The following is a 20713-nucleotide window of genomic DNA, read 5'->3' as shown; positions in this document are numbered from 1 at the left end:
TGACATGTGGTAGGGCATCTCTGAAATGAGAGGATAACATACAAAAGAGGGACAAATTAAGTTGTTAGACGTTAAACCCCATCACCATCCTTCCTCACTGAATTTAGAAAGCAATAATATAAAGAAACACAATAATTGTTGCAACTGGTGTGCCCCCTGGGTACACATCCTCACAACACCATGAGCATGTATGTATTTGCATCTTATTCTCCAGTTTAGGGCTAAGGAATCTGGATCTCACAGCAAAAGTCCATTCATCTTCTACGTGAGGGGTCTGGATCCAGCTACAGGCTCTGGATGTTTTCAAAGAAAGCAATCTTTCCATTCAACTATGCATTTAATAAACAACCCAATAAAAATTTCCATACAAAGAATTTTTTATTGACATTGTAAGAAACATTTTTTTTTCTTTGTTACAAAAGGACTAAGTGGTTCTGAAAGCAAAGGTAGAGTTCATCTGTGGCTGGGCTGCAGCCCCTGGGCTTGAGGTGGGCGTGATCACGGGGAATGCAGGCTTGTCCGAGGAACGCCTGGGCCAGTCACCTCTGAACGCTATGCCTACAATACTTAAATGTATTTACATGTGTTTCTTTTAAAAAAAGGATTACACATTTTATTTTTTAAAAAAATCTAAAAAAGGTGAAAAAAATGAACTTGTATTTTATTTTACATGTCTGCAGGATACACAAGGGTAACCTGTCAGAAGAGAACATCCTCCTGTCAGTTCAAAACAACACAGGAAACCAGGATACAAGACAGCCTCGACTCTGCTACCACCGTGCGCTCTCTGGCTGGTGCACACACAGCCTTGGAGTGCTGATTGGGCAACACCAACTGGTCCCTCTCATTGACAAGATTAACATAAAATAAGGCACATACATCGCAAGAATCAAAACTTTGTGGCTCAAGAGGAAGAGCCAATGTGTGGGGAGTTGGGAGGGGTTAACTTTTTCAGAAAAATAAAACAAAAATGGTTAGAAAATGTTTAACACAGACATTAAGCAGGAGTAGAATGTGTGAGCCTGCATGTTTTAGAAAAGGCAGGATGGTGACACTAGTGAGGCGGTCCTCTCGCTCTAAAATGCATAGGTTAGAGAAATGGAGAGAGGCTTGGAGGCTGGGGGTGAGTCTCAAGATATGAGATGCCTAGCCTACAGAGATCCCAAAAGGATGTCCCAAAAAGATGCTTCTAAGTGACCTCAAAAGACCTTCCTTCCACTGGACTGCCACAACAGGTCACTGAAATTCTGGAGGAGTATACTTTCTTCTTCCTCCCTCCTCTCCTCTGTCCTTCTGAAATTTCCATATTGAGAGAAGCCAAACATTGAGCTGAAACTTGCAACTCCTGCAAATCTAAAAGCAGTAGAAAGGAAAGCAAATATATAAAAAAAAAAAGAAATAAATAAAAGAAGAATAGGGGAAACCCAGAAAATAACCTGAAACCATAGGAAAGAGCAGAAGCACAAGACAACAACAGTGGTGGGCCGGATCACTGTGCATCCCTCCAGGAAGGACAAAGCTGATACAGGAAATGATGGTAACTGAGAAATGGAGGTTGCATCCAAGAATACTACTGGAAGAGCCCTCTGATGGAGGAGGTCAGCATGGTCCCTTCCACCCAAGCTCCTTTCTTAGGAGGAGTGGAGAACACTCAGGCCCCATGCTTTGAAAACAAGAGTTGGAAAGGGACTGAACCAAACCATTAGAGCACACAAGATAAGACTGGAGATTTGGAGATTTGTGGGAAAGTGAGACTGGATCTCTGATTCCTTGACATCATGCCCTGTTTCAGAAACACAGAAAAAGTCTTGCTTTTTCAACTGACAAGTGGTAGAGCCTCTACTTTCCTATGCTCAGATCAGTAGTTCTCTTTTGTTATGGGGCTGTTCCAAAGGAGACACATTCGTTAATTTCAAAGAAGACTTACATGGGGGAGAACAGCAGGCATGGAAGGGGAATTACAGTGTCCCTCTGCTTGTCTCAGGAACATCTAGTTGAAAGCAAACCCAATAGTCTTAGCCAAAGTCCCCAGTGGCAAATCAACCTCCGTGCGGAGATTCTTGGTCCAAATGAAAGAACATAAACATGAGAAAAGTGGGCTGGTCTTAACACTTTTTCTATTATCTAACACTTTATTTTACTTGATTTTGTCTTTCTACTGTAATTTAAATGGCAAGATTAAAGGGGAAAAGCCACATAATTGAATTATCAATCACTTGCAGTAAATCCAATTCCAGGGGTCAATGGGACAGAATACAGCAGGTAGCCTGAGGTGTTAATATTTTAACAGTTTATATAATTTTTTAAAGCAATATGCTGGAAAATCCATGTACTCTTTGTGCACACACAGTATGACTTTTATGTGTATCAAATGCACGTGGGGAGTAGCTGCACTTCAAAAATCTTTAAATGTTTTAATCCAAAACAAAAGTACAGATCCAGTCCACATTAAGGACTAACTGCATGTAACATTTAACTTCGTGAATGGATGCAGCATTCAATAGACAGGGTGTGAAAAAAGGCATCCACACAGCTACTAAACATCTTCCCTAGTGCTCTCAAATACTAAAAATGGCTGAAGCAATTTATTCCCACTATGTGGGCTTTCTCTTTTACAACTAAGTTTTATAAATCCCTCAAAATAAGGTATTTAGAATGGAAATCCTCCCTCACTATAGCGGAATTAATAAATGTTACTGATACAGCCGCTTGTGGGGTTGTTTAAATACCTATATACTTAGAGCTATATATAATCAATTCTCAGTTAAAATGGGAAAGAGATGGAACTAATCAACAAACACAGCAACTCATAAATATTCCCCCAACTAATTCTACCCAATTGCTTCAATCTACCATCTATCTAACTTCTTACCAGAACAGATAAAAGTAGCAATGTGGCTGAGTGTCACCAACTGTCCGTCCCTTCTCTCTAACTGCAGTGCGAAACAGCACTGAATGTTCATGAAGGTAGTGGGAGGAGAGGCAAATGTGATAACTGAGAACCGACCATACAGACATAGCCTCCCCCAAAGCACACTTACAGACATGAAGAGCTGAAAACCAAAACTGTGAGCGCCTATTTCATTTACAGGAGCCCCACGTTCCCATTTCTGTTTAACTGTGGAAAGTATGCCCTGAACTGAATTGGAGATGGGGGGAACATCAATATTCTGTCATCTATGCTACAATGCACCCACAAAAGTTTCTTAAACTAGCTATCCATATTCTGATTCTTGTGCCCAATGTGGGAATTAAAATAAAAAACAGAAACCAAAACACAAAACAAAACACTGAGCACATGTAAAGGAGAATTTTAAAAGCTGGAAGTGTAACCCCTTGGTCACAAGCACACCAACTCCTATTTCCTTTGAGCAACAGCAAAACATGTCAAATCCTTTAATTTGACTGCTCTTCTAAAAGAAAGAAGAATATGCACATCACAAATTTACATCGGTTTACTAAAAAGGGGGTGGGGCTTACAGTTTTTTTTTTTTTTTAAAAGAGGGTGGTTTGAGTGTAACAATACTGATTCAAAACTGAAATGGAAGACAGTTTCTCCCTAGAATACTTTAGGGTTTTTCAGAGTCCTTTTCCATAAAAGGAATATATTTGAAACACATCTCAGTTAGGTGAGATGAGATTGCTAAAATACATACAGAACTAAAAAAACAGCCAAAACAAAGTCAGTTTAATCTCTTCAACGCCTATTGATTTACGTTGGTTGCAGTCTTTTTTTCCTAAAGCCTATTGCATAACTGCAAGGAATTTGCTTTCTTCCGCTAGGGAGGTCAGCAAAGAACTCATGTCCCCGATAGCCATGTTGGTGGTGCTCATGGACAGCGCTGGGAATGGGAGGGACGCCCGAGGCGTGGTGAGGCGGGAGGAGCTATAGGAAAGGTTCTGAATGATACTTGGGCTCAGGGCCCCCGACATCAGGCTGGAGTGGTCCCCATCGTCTATGATGGCATCGAAGTCAATCTGTACCCCTTCCAGGTCATGGCTGTCGAGGCTGTCCACTGTGCTTGTCACCTGATTAGCACCTGGGGAAAGTAACTCAGAGTTTTTGGCGCTGGTCCCCTGTAGCAGGCAGCTGGCGTCTGAAATAGAGAATGAACCAGCTTTCGTGTCTTGCTGACTGAAGCCCACGGTTTGGTCATAGAACTGACCAGAGTAATTCTGCAGATTAGAGCACAGCGGATGGGGCTGCCCTTTCATCTCCATCTTGATGCCATTCACCCTGCAGGTCTGACTTGTGTCACTGAGCTGTCCTGACTGCAGAGCAAGGCTGTCCCTCGGCATAGCCTGGCGCCTGCTGCCCCCAAAGCTGGCACATGGCTGGTAGCCCCTGACAACTGCCAAGCTTGACGGCTGGCTGCCCATGCCGTGAGCCCCTGGCAGGCAGCTCTCTGGCCCTTGATAGATGTTGATGTGTGAGGTAGCACTAATCTGCCCAAGCATCTGCTGACCGGGGCGGCCTGCCCCCGGGTGCTGCATGCTGTCGCCGAGGAGCTGGTGAGCCAGGTACCCCTGTCCCACTGGGTCCTGGTTCTGCATGCCATTCACCATGCTGCCAGCTGACTCATTTGGCGCTACCGGCAGGCCGAAATTCAGCTGGCCCCCGCTCCCTTGCATGGGGGTGCTCTTCAGCTTTGAGGCTTGAATCCCGGCACCACAGGCACCGTCGAGTGCACCAGGGGCCACTGGCTGCCTGTTGAGACAGTTCCCATACTGCGGGGCCTTACAGGGCTGTTCATGGAAGGCGTTTCCACTGGTGCCACTTCCGGGGCTGTTGTGGAGCATCAAGTGCTCTGGGCCACCGTAGGGGTTGCTGTTCTCCCCGAGGGTCTGATAGCCCCCAGCAGGCCCGCTCCTCAAGGGGTTCTGCGGGTGGACGACCATGCCGTTGCAGAACCCAAAGGCGCGAGTCTGCGGCACAGCGGGCCGCGGCCCACACTTGAGCTTGGAGGAGGACAGGTCGGCGCTTCCGGAGCTGACTTCGTTCCACTGAATGGGCAGGTCGGTTTTGCTGCCCTCGGGGCAGGGCTGCTCGAGGGCATGGAACTGCTGGCCAGCGTGGCTGTCTGGCAGCCCGGGCGCGTCAAAGTCACCGGGCCCGTGGGGCACTTTGCTGTCGTCCGGGAGGGCGCTGGGGAAGTGCTGCTCGTACCCTGCTTGGTTCTGGGAATTTAAATACTGCACCACGTCGTCCGGCAGGAAATCCTCATCGTTCAGGTTGGCATCAGCGTCCATGGTCAGGGACTCCAGGGTGACGTTCTCGGTGATGCTGGGAGGACAGGGGGACGAGTGGAAGTTTCGGGACTGGCCGCCCTCGGGCCGCGTGTAATTCTGAAGCACGAGACTGCGCTTCTCCGCGGACGTGGCCATCGCCGGGGGGTTGCAGCTGCTGAGGCTGCTGAAGCGCGGCACACGAGGCAGGGCCAGGCCCTCGGAGCCTGTCCGCACGGGGTCGCTGGCCCTCCTCACGCCGTGGCCCGGCGCATCGTGCGGCTGCAGGTGGCGCCGCCCGTAGCCGTGGGCTCCCCCGTCGCTGCACCTCCTCGGGGCATGAACTGGAGGCAGGGCCACGCCAGGCTCGAGGGCATCCCCGAGCAGCGCCAGGCGCGTCTTCAGGCTCATCCTCTCCATGTTGGGCAGGGGCGTGGGCGGCGGCCCTCCTGTGGCAGCCGCGTACTTGGCCTTGAGGCGGTACTGCTGGGCGGGCGTGAGGCTGAGCAGGCTGGGCAGGCCGTCGCTCTGGCTGGCTTCGCTGGAGCGGCGCGAGGCGTCGGTGGAGATGGGGTCGTAGGAGTCGGCCACGCTCACGTTCTGCGGCCGGCCCTCGGCCTGTGACGCCTCGCTGGAGCGGCGGCTGGAGAAGCAGGGCGAGATCCCTGAGGAGCGGCGGCTGCTCAGGTAGGCCGAGCTGATGGTGCTGGCGCTGCTGTCCCTTCTGTTGAGCATGTTCAGCATAGTGACGTCCACCCCAGAGAGGTCGCTTCTGCCCGGGAGAAGCGTCATGGGCCCACCCAAGCTGCAGGTGTTGTTGGACTGTGTGCCTGGAGACAGAGAAAGGGAGAGACCATGCGGAGATGAATTCCCTTCGAGCATGACTTACACCAGGCATGAGCAACCCTTTTCTGTAAAGGGCCAGCTAGGAACTATTTCTGGTGTCCCAGGCCACATTGCCTGCCTCACAACTACTCAGCTCTGCAGTGTAGCCCCAACACGGCCACAGAGAGCAGTGAGCAAGCAAGCGTGGCGGGGTGTCCATGAAGCTTCCTTTACAAAAACAGGGGCGGCTGGAGATGGCCGCAGGCTGTAGTTTGCTGATGCCTGGCTTAAACAAAACAATAACAACTCCCTCGATTCACTGAAGCCCCTCCCCAAGCGCTGTGCAAGGACAAAAAGAATCTTGTGATGGTACACAACGCTTGAGTTCCAGGCAAGTCCCCAGGCAAAGGTACTCCACGAGTTTCACATTCACGCTCAGGGCGTCCTGTTCATGCCACATCCTACCAACAGGTAACACCTGTGTTGGTGCAGGCAAGAGCTTCACCCCTTAGGTGCTCTCAGAAGCGTAATCTCAGAAGTGCAAACTGACCTGGGGACTGACAATGGGGAGGGATTTCTGACTTTCCTTGAACTGGGTAAATATAAATAAAAGTGGCTGCTAACCTCGTGGTTTTAAATTTTGGAAACCAGAGACAGAGTTCCAACCACAGATGCCTCCACTGCTGGCATTCCCTTACCCTAATCTAACAGTTATGATTTCACCATCAGAATATGAGTCATGCACAGTCACATTTTTTTCTCAATATTATCCTGTTCCTAGCTGTTTTTAAAATATGGACAATCCCAAAAGGCAACTTGAATGGGCTAAACATTAACGGATGGTTACAGCGTCATTTTAGGACTGGTGGAGAAACTAGCAAACATAAAACTGAGGGTCTGCATTTAAAAGAACAGAAAAAAAAAACCCTGAGCAGATGCATGGTCTGATGTAGAACTCACCATTTCCTATGAGAGGAGAGACCGCAGGGGCTTTAGGGGGTAGAATGGGGTTCAGTCGCGGAAACATTCCATTCACTTGTTTTAGCCTTTCTAGTTTTACGTGCTCCATCCATTTGGTCCCTGCCGGGTTTCTCCTGGCTTGCAAAGCAAGGGCTGTGGTTGCAGTGGAAATGGTTGAGTCCATGATTGGGGTTTCATCGATGGCACTGAGGTCTCCTATACTACCTCCATCGGTCAGAGGAAGCTCGAGCCCACTGTTGGAATAGTTGCTGATGGGGGACTGTTGGCTGCTGCATGAAGACTGACCACCAGGGCTTGGCTGAGATGTCTGTTGGGGTCAAGTGGAAAGGAAAGAAATGTCACGAGGGAGGGTCAAGGAAAGGGAGCCAATAATGAGAGCTCATGCATATCGAGATCTTCAAGATCATCAGTTGGTTGAATGAGAAGAAAAACTATGTTCTGGTGAATGGAGCTGGCCACTTTTGGCCAGAATGACGGATGGACCACCAGGCTGATGGGCAACAGGAGGCAATGGACAGCAGAGAATGCTAGCTGCAGTGTGACTGGCATGGTATCAGCCATGGAATCCTGCCCCAATCACCAACTCTGCAGACATACTTCCTTGGTTCCGATCCCATCTCCACCACTTTATTCTTTGGGCACATTACTTAGCCACTCTAAACCTCAGTTTCCTTATCTATAAAACAGGGACCATTTATTTCAGGGATTGTTGTGAGGAATTAAGTGTGAAGCCCAGAAAGCACACAAGTATAAAAAGACCTGGATAATAGCAATTGGTTCACAGGGTGTTAGCAATTATTATGATCCCGGGTGGTTTTAGTCTTGAGGTTCATTTTGCTCAGCTGAAACATAAATGTAAGATATGTGCCATCAGCACACATTACCTCCTCCAACAAGAGCCCCTCTAGGCTGTTCAGGGCTGGTTAGCCAAGCTCTTTGTAACCTCTCCTCCCTCCTTCCACATTTTCTTGCTTTTGTAGAACCTCAACCAAGGTGTCAGTAAAAGCAGTTGAGAGAGGTAAAACTTCAATCACTTAGCTTGTGCTATACCCAGAAAGAAAGAAAGAAAGAAAGAAAGGCTGCAGATCACAGCCGTCATGAGTCTGTAGAATGATTTCACTGTTCTCCTTAGTGTACTCCTTAATAGTTCACTAGGAGGATTAGGAAATGATTCCCTAACCCCAACCGAGTAGACTCTATAAGACAATGCTGCAAACAATGGAATCTTAATCTAGTCCACCGTAGTCCTCAATCAGGGAAAGTACTGCCTCCTCTCGTTCCCAGGGCTCCTGGAAATTCAGGGTGCCCAATATCTGGGGATTACTATATAAAATGGCCTACAATGCACAGGACAGTCACACAGCACAGAATTGTTCCATCTGAAGTTCCAGCGGTGTCCTGGTTGATAAACAGTCGAATCCTTTTTGTACAGATAAGAAAAGTGATGTTCAGAGAAGTTTAGTGACTGCCCAAAGTCACAAAGTGAATGGTGCAACTAGCCTGGACTCCTAGGCCGGCTACTTCCATGCGTCTGCAGCGCCTTCACCAGTGTTACTATAAACACGGACAGCAGCCGAAAGGGAGAGTGCTTTAGGGAAAGATAACTACACTCACTCGGTTACAGAGTAGTGTAGTCTCAGGTGGAATGCACAGTGCCACCAGGAAGGGCTCTGCGCAGTGGAACCCTTTCACTTCTTCTGCTATCATGGTACATACACCCAAGCAAATGAACACTTTCTAAGTGAGTGCTGCATGGTACACTAACTTTGTCCCGGGCAACCAAGCAGAGCCAAATAAGATATACAAATTTGATCATGAGTATGTGAAGCCTTGCTTAATTTTTGGCCTCAGCAGAGTGCTGGAGTGCCAGACCACCTGCTCCTTCCTGAGGTACTTGTTTCCAGAGTTTTGGATGTCTTTGACTCCTGGACTGTCAAATCAGAGTGTGTGCAGACATGAACTTGTGCATTTGTGCAAACACACAGGCAGACACACTTCATATAAGGCACAAATGCACTCACAATTAGGAAATTGCTTCAATGAGCGTCCACATTTAAATAGAGATTACATTGCTAACAACAAATAAAGCCAGATCTTCCTCAAAGAAGGTGGTGCACATCTGGTCTAAGGATGAATTTGCATTAGTCAGTACAATAATGAGTCTTTCAGAACATCTGCTTGGTAGGCCCCAGTGTGATTTGTTATGGAAACCTAGACAGATAGAACAATGAATTTCACCAACTAACTCCACATTTTTCACATGCTGAAAGTTGAAAACACATTGCTTCTATATTTGAAACATATCTGAGTAATGTTCACTACCAAAAGTATCACAAAACCACAAAAACTAAAGAAAAATTAACAGAAAAAAGTAAATGTTAAAAAATGAAAACAAAACAAAAAGGACAGAGAAGCCAAAATTCCCTCACCTTATTACCCACTGTCCTTAGGAAGTGAGAACAAGACATTTAGGAGCATTAGACAGAAGAGATGTTGCATTAATAAGAAAAAAGAAGAAAGAATTTAATTTATAGCATGATGATCAAATCAAAGACATGTTTCTAAAGAAAACTAGAAATGTAAATTTCATGTTTATTAGTAAATGTCTGTGAAGATACCTACTTTTAAATGTGTGTGAGCATATACACACATAATATCTGCTGTGGAAATGTGATTAATTTATTAACCTCACTAAGCCTCAGCTTCCTCAAAATATGGGCATAGTCTTGATCTCCATGGTTTCTTTTAGTCCTATGGTTCTAGGTTGGTGCCAAAGTAACTGTGGGTTTTGCCATTAAAAGTAATGACAAGACCCACAATTACTTTGGCACCAACCTAATATGACTGAATTACTTTATGAAATATTTCACACATTGGGACATCTCAATGTTGCTGAGCCAAATCGCTGTAATTTTTATTTCTACAAATTTTCTTTTTAAACAATGGGTGTTTGAAGAGAAAATGACAATTTTCTTGAGCTAGGAATGTACACTAAAAGTAGAAGAGATTTTGGGTTCTTGGAATATCCCAAGAACATAAATCATCGGTTTCATGACATAATCTAAGACTGCAAATTAACTTTCTTTGTTTTGTTAAACACTTGAGGATAAACCGTTGAATGTTCTGTACAATTATTATACAGGTAGGCTTTATTTTAAGAATAGACATGTGCTCCCCTTCAAAAAAAGTATATAAAACACAGTTTATGAACTGATTAAAATACAGTGATCAACCATATGTATAAACATCTTATTAAGATACTTTTTTAAAGCAAAGTACAGCTACCCAGTGATAAATCATGATAAATCTGCATAGCTGATTTGTGTTATTTTTGGCTAGACTTAATGTCACTCTCTAAGACTCTTAAGAATTCAAAGACAAACTCAGTAAGTCATTAAAACATAGCTTCTCACCCTCTCAATGGTAAGATTGTGCATTATTTCCCACCCACACGTACTGTGACATCACTCATGAATTCATAGGCTCTCCATCCGATAGACTGCTCTAATTTTAAGAAAATGCTGGCTTTAAGTATAAATCTGTTTGCCTGATCGTTTCCGTGCATCCGGGAGTCTGAGCATGAAACTTCTCTCTGGTACACTTCCTTCACAGGTTAGAGAGTGACAGCCCAGAACCCAATATATTTGCATAATTAAATCCATTCTATGCATGGCCAGATGGGCTGAATCTCCTCTACTATCTACTCTTAATTTTTCTTGTTGTCTTTGAAATTTTTAGGTGTTTTATAAAATCACATTCATGAAGCGAAGTCATGAACTGAGGTTTGAAAGAAGCTGAAAGAGTAGCAGAGCCCACATGTCCTATTAGTCTCCAAACACAAAGATTGCCTACTGAATCTTCCAGATCCCTCTCTTGTGCTCTGCCTTACTGGTTCAGGCCCAACTGCAGAAGTGGTCTCCAGTTTACCCAGTTTCTAGACTGGTACTGGAGTGGTTTCCTCAAAAAACAAGAACAAAAAAACAAACAAAAAAACTCACCCCTGCTATGCTGTTCCCCTCCCACCCCTGTGCTCCTCTGCCTCCTCATCCTCCTCAGCTCTTCCCTCTGGAGCACTGAACTCCTGTCCCATGGCTTCCTCTGCCCCGACTGACTGGCAGTCCGTCCCTCTCTTGAATCCTCTTTACACAGACTTGTGTGTAAGCCCCCATCACACTGCACGGTATTTGTTTTTCAGTCTATCTATCCCACTGGACTGTAAACTCCCAAAGAATATGGGCCATGGCCTATTTACCTTGGGGTCACCAGGGCAAAGAAGACAGAAAGCATGTTTACAGGAAGAGTCAATGAATGATTTTCGACATTACAGACACGCTGGAGAGACAGACAGTCGTGTCTTTCTTCCTTCCATGGCACAGTGGTATGGTTCTGGGAGGGATTTTAAAAATCAGTTAGGAAACCTGGAAACTCTTTTTCTGAGCTGATCAACTTCACGTAAGCAATACGGGTCACTGCCCTCATCGCCTCCTCAGATCAGAGACAGCCTGACACAGTGGGGACCGGGAAGTCCTGTCCCTCTATGCACCCTACCTGGCTCTTTTAAATGGGCCTGCTGTGAAGTCAGAAGGAGAGTGAATGACATACCATTGGCTTCTCTGCCTTGACGGTTTTCACCTGGAGGCATTCTTCCCGCTTTGAGGTAGTGTTGCTGAGGTCCTGCTGCTCACCAAGGGCTCCCTGAGTCGGTCGGCCGGGCGACCTGGACTGTGAATGGCTGCCGGAATCTCTCGGGGGTGGTGGCCGAGGATGGATGTCCCCTCGCTGCTTCTTGGTGACATGAGCCTCTGGGCCATGCACTGTCTTCACATGTTTCCGGAGGGAGCTTGGGTCTGTGTAACGCTTAGTGCAGCCTGGGATTTTGCACACATATGGTTTCTGCCAAATCCCACAAGAACGAGGTAAGAGATTGTTATGAAAGAGACTATGCCCCAGCCCAAAAGTCCTTTATGGTTGCTCATTACATTTTTAATCCTTTCAAAACACTTTCACAAGGCTTTGAGGTGTTCAGATACCTCTAGGAACTAATAGTTTAATAAGGCCATTAGAACACTGTTCCGTGGCCATAGAATTTAGCTTTAATAGATTATGGCTTGAGAGAGAGGCTCAGGGAGAACTAAGAATGTGTAAATTGCCTTGATGTTCTTGGAAGCATTTATACTGTGAGTGAGAAGTATCACGGTGCCATAATAGGCACTCAATAGATATTTGATGATGATGATGATGATGATGATGACGATGACAATGAAGATGACTTAAAAGACACCCATCATCTAATCAGGAGAAGACTGCACACCTTTCAGAAGAGATTGTGTGACAAAGTTTTTTATGGATGTCCTGGTTGTGAGATCTAATATCACTCTGATCCTTTTGAAAATGTGCTATTTATGCACAGGCATAATTTAAAAATTGCCGATGGCATCTCCCATGTTAGATGACACTAAAATGTGCTCCTTTGGGTAGCATTACAAGTGTGGGGATGTTAGGGCTCAAAATAGCCAGAACCTTTCTGCTCTTTGAAGTTGGAAAGCCCTGTTACAGACTGTCCATGAATCATCATCATAAACTGCAGAGGGCTGACGGATGTTCTGGGGACCAGGATTTCTGGTCTGTTTTCTTCTCCTCAGTGAATTTATAACTAAGGTCTATAAATTATTTCATGCTAATTTCATTTTCTATGTGGGTCAGTGATCAAGCCTAAGGATACAGTCATAAAAAATTATGCGGATGCTTATATAAGCGGATTATTTTCTGAAATCACAGAACTGCTGGCCTTTGGCTCATGACCAACATTGGATTTGTGAGTTTGTTCACTTGGCTTAAAATATAATATACGCAAGAATGCTTTCATGAATATATATTTATATCTATGTATAGCAGAGGATGAGCTTTTACGTAAGCAATCGTCATGAAAAGCAGGATTACTATAATGTACCTATTATATTTAAAAGGATGCCGTGTCTTGTAGAATGTATGTCTAAAAGATGCTTTTTCACTAAAAGCCCAAGAACAGACTGAGTGCTACCTAAAATGCTGAAGTGTCCTAATGCAGTGAAGCAAAGATCCTGAAACTGAGAGGTTTCACCTCCAAACCTGAGATTCCTTTGGGCAGAATTGATTCCCATTAACTATGAATTACATCTATTCAGGAGCTTGTGTGATTTGCAGCATATATATATATATATATATATATAAAATAAGATGAGCACATCAAATTCTATGCATTAGGGACAAAAGACTGGCTCTGACAATTAGTGCCATTACCTTACAGTGTTCTGACACGGGCCCTATGCTTGCTCACAGCACTCCTGTGACAGGTTGTTCCATCAGCAGGCAGACTGGGATATATGGGGCAGAGGTATGGAGACCAGAAGGAGAGAGGGAGCACAAAGCCTGCATGTTTGGAGAGCTACTCTTCCTGTAAATATATGGATGTACGTTATGGGTTAGCTTAGAACCAAGGACGCAGCCAATATGTAATGAGATACAAATGTGTCGGCTCCTGCACTTCCAGAAACAAGAGCCCATACAGGTGCACCTGTGCCCGTGTGCCCTTGTGTGTGAACATACACATTATCTACCCACAAAAATTCACAAATTCACAAGAATACAGGTTCAGGAAATGTATACCTCACAACAACATAACATAAACAAAATATATTAACCCTTCAAACAGCTTTTGCCCACAAATTTTGTTGTGATCAGTGACTGAAATAAAATATAATTAGAGACTAAGAAAAATGTTCTCAGACTTACTGAAGTGCAAGATTCTGCAAGCATAAAGTTGCATACAACAAAATTTAATCATAAGGAATACAAAATCTGATAGGAAAAATAAGAAGATGCAATGATCTGTAATACAAAGTGTGAAAGCTATGTAAGGATATAGACAGAGGAGGGATCATTTTTCAGCTAGGATAATCATGGGAGGCATCAGTTATTAAGATTCTATATCTGGGCTTAATGCCCAGCTCACGGGATTATCAGTAAGTGCTAAATTAGATCATGTACATGAAGTGCTTACCAGGATGCATGGAATGTAGTAAGCACTCAATATACAGAGCTTTTATTAGGAGTCATTTTACTTGGGATGCCAAAAAGAAGTGTCCTCAGCAAAGGTCCAGTGGCAGAACCACTTCATGCACCTAAGCATGGCAGTGCACAGCACCAGCTTCTGGAAGGTTTCATTCACGGTCATGATAGTGAGAGGTCAGGACTAGAGGGATGAGCTTGGGCCCTGTGAGAACCGACACTTACACAACCTTAGGGAGTCTCAAGTCTCCCTATAGGAAAGAGGGAGCCATTGCAGCTTTCTAGAGAGGGAGGTTCAACCGAATCAGAGCTCAGGAAACTTGTTTAGCGGTATCTTTGGGGGAAAAATGAGCTGTCTGATCTGGAGTAAGAAGTCCTGTCAGAGCTACGGTCAGTCTAGCAGCCCTAAATGAGCAGGACAGCCAGAGGAACAGAGAAGTGCCAGAAATTACTCCCTTCCCATTACAGTCCATTATTTTCTTGGCCACACTTAGAACAGCAAAGGGCTTGGCACATAAATAGCTATAAGTATTTGTTCAGTGAATAAATGAAGTTGCAAATAAGAGAGGAAATAAATGAAAGCAAATCACTTGATTCATCTAGGATTGTGAGATTGCACAAATCTGGATTTCCTGGACAAACTTAGTTTGATGCTTCTGAAAATGTCCATCAGTAACACACAGGGCCAAAGTCTTGCATATAGAAGAGAGAAGTATAATTTGTTTGTAAATATGTCTGTGGGTAGAATTTTAATTATGTATTTATGATAAAAGTTAGTAATTTAAGTAAATTGCTCAAGTGTGGTCAATGACATTACTACCCAAGATATCCTTATATTTTTAATCTTATAACAAACACTCAACTCTCACATAACATTGCACTTTTTACCTTGGAGAAGAACACAAGCTCAACTACACCACAATTAAAGCAAACACACATGTACAAATATTTTAGGTCCATAAAAAGACAAAAAAGCTTGGTAATCGTCTTTATATGTGTGCATTCTGATCCTAACATACCCTCTGTCCAAACTTCTCCATGATAATAGGAGACAGCATTGGCCTAACATCTATAGGAATGAATGCCCCCTAAATTTCTAGTCAAAATTACACTTAAATCTATGAAATATATGAAATACATTCTGTTAAGTCAAAACCCCTTAAAATTTTAAATTGAAATATAATTCACATGCCATAAAAATAATCCCTTTAAATTGCACAATTCAGTGGCATTAGTACATTCTAGACATTGTGTAATCATCACCATTACCTAATTCCAGAATATCTTCACCACCCCAACAAAAAAACCTTGTATCCATTAGCAGTCATCACTATTCCCTCTCCCCTCTGCTTTTGGCAACCACTGATCTACTTTCTATCTCTATGTATCTATCTATTCTAGACTCCCTAAAATTTTGTACAAAACAAGTGTAGTAGATTATATTCCAGCTACTGCATACTGTAAAAGCATTTTTACATTAAAAATGGAGATGTGGCATCTTTAAAATGTCTTCAAACAGTTAGAAAATGAGATTCCGAATAACTCCAGTTTCCATGACCTTTTCACACAGAAAGTTGGTATACATATGAACTTACATGTGTGAGTTTGTGAGTGAGTGTGCTTTTTACAGAGTGCAGTTAATCCCTTTAGAGATGTTTTTGCTCTGTCAGTTTCAGCTGAAGAAAACATGGTGAGAACCATCTTTGCCACCTTAAAGCCAAAAGTCCACTGAGCAGAATGGCTCACTTTGTTTCTATCAAGATTCTCTCTGCCCAGCTCTCTGTCTGAAAGATCATGAATGTGTTTGACCTGCACTGGTGAGATGAAATGACAGCCACTCCAGGGTCTCATGTGTGCACAATGTTCCTTCTCTAACACATTTCAAGCAAACTGATGACACGCTGTGGTGCTGAACTATGTCTCATGTTAACAAATTCTGGTTAGCTATCCTATTTCCACTCAAAATGTGGGGAGTCCTTTTGTTAATCTCTCAATACATTCAAGAGAAGATTTCACAGACAAGCCAGAATTTGAGCTAGACCTCCAAGGCCAAATTGGAAGTCTGTAGGGAGATGTTCACTAAAATGTAAGCAATGAATTTGGAATAATTTTCATTCTTATGCCTCTCTACAATTTAGGGGGGATCACTACCTAAAAATAACAGTAACACAACAGGAATCACCCTGAAGCTTTACTCAATATGTTTTCTTAAGTAACTGCCTAGAAAGTATTCTGGGTTTCTGAGACCATTTTCCAAGATCCTTTGGAATTTAGAATGTCTGAAAATTGCATTTAGCCAAGGCTGGTTGCTCTGTAAAAATCTTTTTTGATATAATACCATTTGAAGATACCACTTGGAGGAAGCAAATAAAAGTGGATGACTTAGCAGGAAGCTGTCAGCTGTCAACATGCTACTTCTTAATATATCCTTGGGGCTTATGGGGTCATCCTTTGCACGGATTCCTGCTATTTTGGGCAGAGTGACTGGCTCAGATTCCAAGTCAAATGCTCCCACTGTTTGACCAGTAGGTGGCAGTTCAAAACAACATGAAACTAGTAAGTTCACAGGGGTTTTAACAAGTTTCCTCCTCATCTCTTATTATTCTCCAAATAAGATCCAGTTTCCAGTCCCACCTAGGAAGCCCAAGCCTTCACCTGCAGGGGCAGAGCCCACTCATGCTGGGAATGGCCAAGGGGAAAACAAAACAGAACACACTGCGCCTTCCCATGTGCCTTCCCCGGGATAGTTCTTTGTTTCCTTATGCAAGCTCCATGCCCACTGAGGATGCTTACCTCATTGGAATGCGTTCTGTTTTGGTGTTTGGCGCGATCAGAGGCGTTTGAGAAAGCCTTGTTGCAACCTTCGTGCTCACAGACGTATGGTTTCTCTCCAGTGTGAGATCTCAAGTGTGTTTTCAAGTTTTCTAGTCTCGAGTAGGCCTTTGTGCAACCTTCAAACTGAGGACAACAGGTAAATCTGGATTACTCTGCACAATGGCAACAGCAGCTTGTGCCTAACACGCCCTCCAAGTTGATGAAAAACTGATGTTTCAAGGGTCAGCAGCTTTTCAAAACCCAGGAACAAAAAGTCCACTAAACTCTGCATTTATTGGGATTCAGATGTAGCTTGGTGCAGTTCCAGATAAAGAGTTTTCAGTGCCAGTAAAAGTCCTGAAGTTTTTTTTTTTTAATAGACCGCTCAATGTGGACAATGGATTTCATTATCTGCTCATTGATCTCCTCAAATTCCCACTGATTTCAGATTCAGCACAAAGTTCATTAATATAGCTTTGTGTCCATACAAAGACATGGAATTTGATCATGTTTGTAAAGGGCCTTTAAGATGTAAAGTACCAGGGCTCAGCGTGCCCAATGCGCCTCGTGGGCACCTCAGTGAAGAATGCACAACCTTGCAGCAGCCCCATCCCATTCCATACGCCTATGCCTGAGGACTCACTAGGAAAGGAAGGGAAAACTTTAAAACCTGGTATAGGGATTAGCTGTTTTAAAAGTCAACTTCAACTCTGTAAGTTGGAAGCTGGCACTTCCCTTTGCCTTCTGAGCCCTATGGTACCATAAGCTGTTGGGCTGCGGCCAGCAGGGTGGCCCTCTATTCATTCCCAGTGCCAGCCACCGCTGCCCCCTTGCCACTGTGCAGAGCTGCGCTGTCCAATTCAGTCACTCAAACACCGAAGCATTTATCACCAGACAATACTCTAGTCCTCTTCTCTTGCCACCCAACCACGCTTCCCCTGAGCTGGTGTCATCAGTTTGCACAGTTCTTATGAGTATGGGGAAGGACCCAAGTGTGCCTGCCACCCACTTTTGTACTCACAGTGCATTTGTGAGGCTTCTCGCCCGTGTGTCTTCTCATATGCACTACCAACATATACTGGGCTTTGAAGGGTTTCTGCTCTCTTGAGCAGTCCAGCCACCTGCACACGAACTCCTTCTTCTCTCCATGAATATGGTCATTATTTATATGCTGGGGTTTGGAAAAAGAGAGAGAAATCAAATGGAAATGTATTCATCATTTCTGAAGGCAACAGAAGAAAATGCAGAAAATAACCCAATCTTAAAAATTCTAAAGACCACAAGAATAACTTTACCATATTACAGATTATAAAAATTCCAGTTAGTACACTTCTCAAGTAAATTTGCTTTTGCTAACTGTGTATGCATGCTTCCTAACCAGTGGGAGTGGCAAGACCGGGATGGAGCCTGGCATTCCAGGAAATATACTACAGTACATTGGCCATCTGAAGAGCAGAGTTCAATTCCAGGTTTGGGACCAGCTAGTTATGAAATGAGGTGAGCCACTGTTGACCTTTCTGAATCTCTGTCATTTTTCCTTGCCAAGGCTGGCGATTGAGGCTAAACAACTGCAGAGATGTTCTCCAACTCTCACACACTGGGCCATGGGTTAGCACCGTGGCTTAGGCTTCAAAAAGGGAAGGCACACACAGACATGCACAATTCCAGAACAAAAAAACCAAAAGCACTTGCAAATGAAACTTTAGCTCAGAGTTAATCAGACTGCTTCCTGAATAAGAATTGCAGAGAAAAGAATTATACTGAGGAAGAGGACTGTGTGGTCATCAACAAATAAGTTAGTCTTTCAGGGCCTTGGTTTTCTTCTTGTAGAAAAGTTGCTAAGGGACTTTCTAGCTCTAAAATTCTATTAATACGGTTTTTAACATAAAGATGAAGTTCTCTGAATTACTTACCAATTCATGGTTTTAGAATCATTTAATTTCTTGGATTAATACAATTAGGAATCATTAGAAACCTATTGCAGCATGAGAGGAAGAGAAGCTTCTTAATTTGAATCAAATTAAGGTCAATTTCAACAGGTTGAGCATACTATTTCAATGTCCAGCTATGGACTACTGAAGACATTTGTATCCTAGGTTGATGCTGTTGGTCTTTATTTTCTGGTGATTCTGCATTTTATTTGCCTTAATTTAAGGCTTGTGGGAACACTTTCTGAAGTATACATAGAACTACATCACCAAAAAACTTAGTTCAATAAGAGAAAGCTCCCTTTGGCTCCGTGCCTCGCGTGGTAGTGACACAACCTCTCATTACTTTCCTGCTGAGTCCAGGGCTCCTAAAGCGGTGGTCGCTGTGAGTCTGAAGGTGAAGTTCTGCCTTCAGAGTGGGCCTTTCCCAGTTACTCCACTACATGGCCTATCGCTTTAGGTAAAAAACAGTTTTACAAAAGTAAAGTTTTCTATGCTGTTTCTGGAGTTTAAAACTGGGTGAGGACAGAGAAAAGAAATTATTGTTCTCTATCTCCTCTCCTTGGAGCAGCTCCCAGAAAAATCTGGTGAACAGCAGAGAGAGAGTGGTACATTGCAGCACACAAGAAGAGAGCCAATGTCCCGTCAGTAGCTCCAAAAATGACACAGAAACTGCAGTGGTTGGGGAGCAACCCCATGGCAAACAGATGTGGGTTTCCTATGAAAAGCCAGCCATGCTCCATGTCAGTGTTTCTTAAAAGTTATGATGATGCACACAGGTATAGGAAGAGAACAGATGTTCTGGACAGGGGACAACGTTCAATCCGCACGTCTGCTTCTAGTAAGTCTTTGTAGCCCATACACAAGACCAGGGCTTTCCCAAATGTGTGCTGAAGCCCAGCCTTGGAAACCAAGCTCACATCTTACAGAGGGGTTCTATGGATTCTCAAATGGGAGAAAAAGAAATGATCATACAAAAACACTCCATAACAGTTGCTCTTGGTTCAGTTTTCCAAGTCATTGGAAATAAAGCTTGGATCCTTGGATTAATGCACATGAAAGGGAAAGAAAAAAGGAAGGAAGGGAGGGAGGAAGCAAGGAAGGCAAGCAGAGAGTGAGGGAGACAGAAGGAAAGGGAAGAATAAGGAAGGAACACAGGAGGGAGAAAGGAAAAGGTAAAATTGGGAAACTGAATTATAATTTGTGCTGAGCCAACTGCTTAAGGTTGGATCCATGTCTTATTAGTTCCCTGTTCTCTCTCATGCTTTTATGAGGATGTGCTGGGTGCCACTCACACCAGGCCCTGTGCTGGAGAACATGACAGACATGATTCTTGCCCCAAGGAATTAAGTCTACCAGAGGGAAATAGGTCATGGCTTAAATTACTATACAATTACAGTTGTGATAGGCATTATGAAGGGAGATAACAGGGTTTTATAAAAACATGTAATGGGATCATAAGTCAGTGTGCGGCATCAGGAATCAGGGTCCGCGTCTCCAATGAAGCAGCATTTAGAGCAGGACCTGAAGGATGAGTAGACACATCAGGTGTGCAGGGAAGGATGGGGTAGGAGAATGGGACACTACAGCGGACCGATGACACAGAAGTACCTGCAGAAGAACAGAGCCTGGTGCCTTTGAGGAACAGGGTGAGGGCCACGCATGGCAGGAGAGAACTGGCCAGGGAGAAACTGCCACCACTTGGCATGGCGAGAAGGCATGAGTTTTCTGTGGGTCAAGTGGACATCCATGACGTAGGTAAGCTTGGGTTAGCTTGCCAGGGCTCACCTAAAATGCTGTGTGCTCAGTCATGTCTCCAGCAGTGAGGATGTGGGAAATACCCCTGCATAAAACTCACATACACCCCAGGGGAAAGCCAGGCTTGCATGTCT

General features: G+C 44.2%; 1 protein-coding gene across 3 annotated transcripts in view; it reads right to left on the bottom strand.

Annotated features, from left to right (window-relative positions):
* Positions 1 to 359: 359 nt before the first annotated feature.
* GLI3 (GLI family zinc finger 3) overlaps positions 360 to 20713 on the bottom strand; it is a 275558-nt gene continuing 255204 nt past the window's right edge. For 2 of the 3 annotated variants that reach the window (XM_009452941.5, XM_063813784.1), the window contains 5 exons: positions 17915 to 18064; positions 16873 to 17037; positions 11635 to 11925; positions 7012 to 7339; positions 360 to 6056 (listed from right to left, as the gene is read on the bottom strand). In XM_009452941.5, the coding sequence (XP_009451216.1) occupies positions 3745 to 6056; positions 7012 to 7339; positions 11635 to 11925; positions 16873 to 17037; positions 17915 to 18064 (3246 nt within the window). In that variant the 3' untranslated portion in view covers positions 360 to 3744. 3 annotated transcript variants of the gene reach the window in all.

Source organism: Pan troglodytes, chromosome 6 (assembly GCF_028858775.2).
Source record: "Pan troglodytes isolate AG18354 chromosome 6, NHGRI_mPanTro3-v2.0_pri, whole genome shotgun sequence".
NCBI lineage: Eukaryota > Metazoa > Chordata > Mammalia > Primates > Hominidae > Pan > Pan troglodytes.
This window is presented reverse-complemented; position numbering and strand designations above follow the sequence as displayed.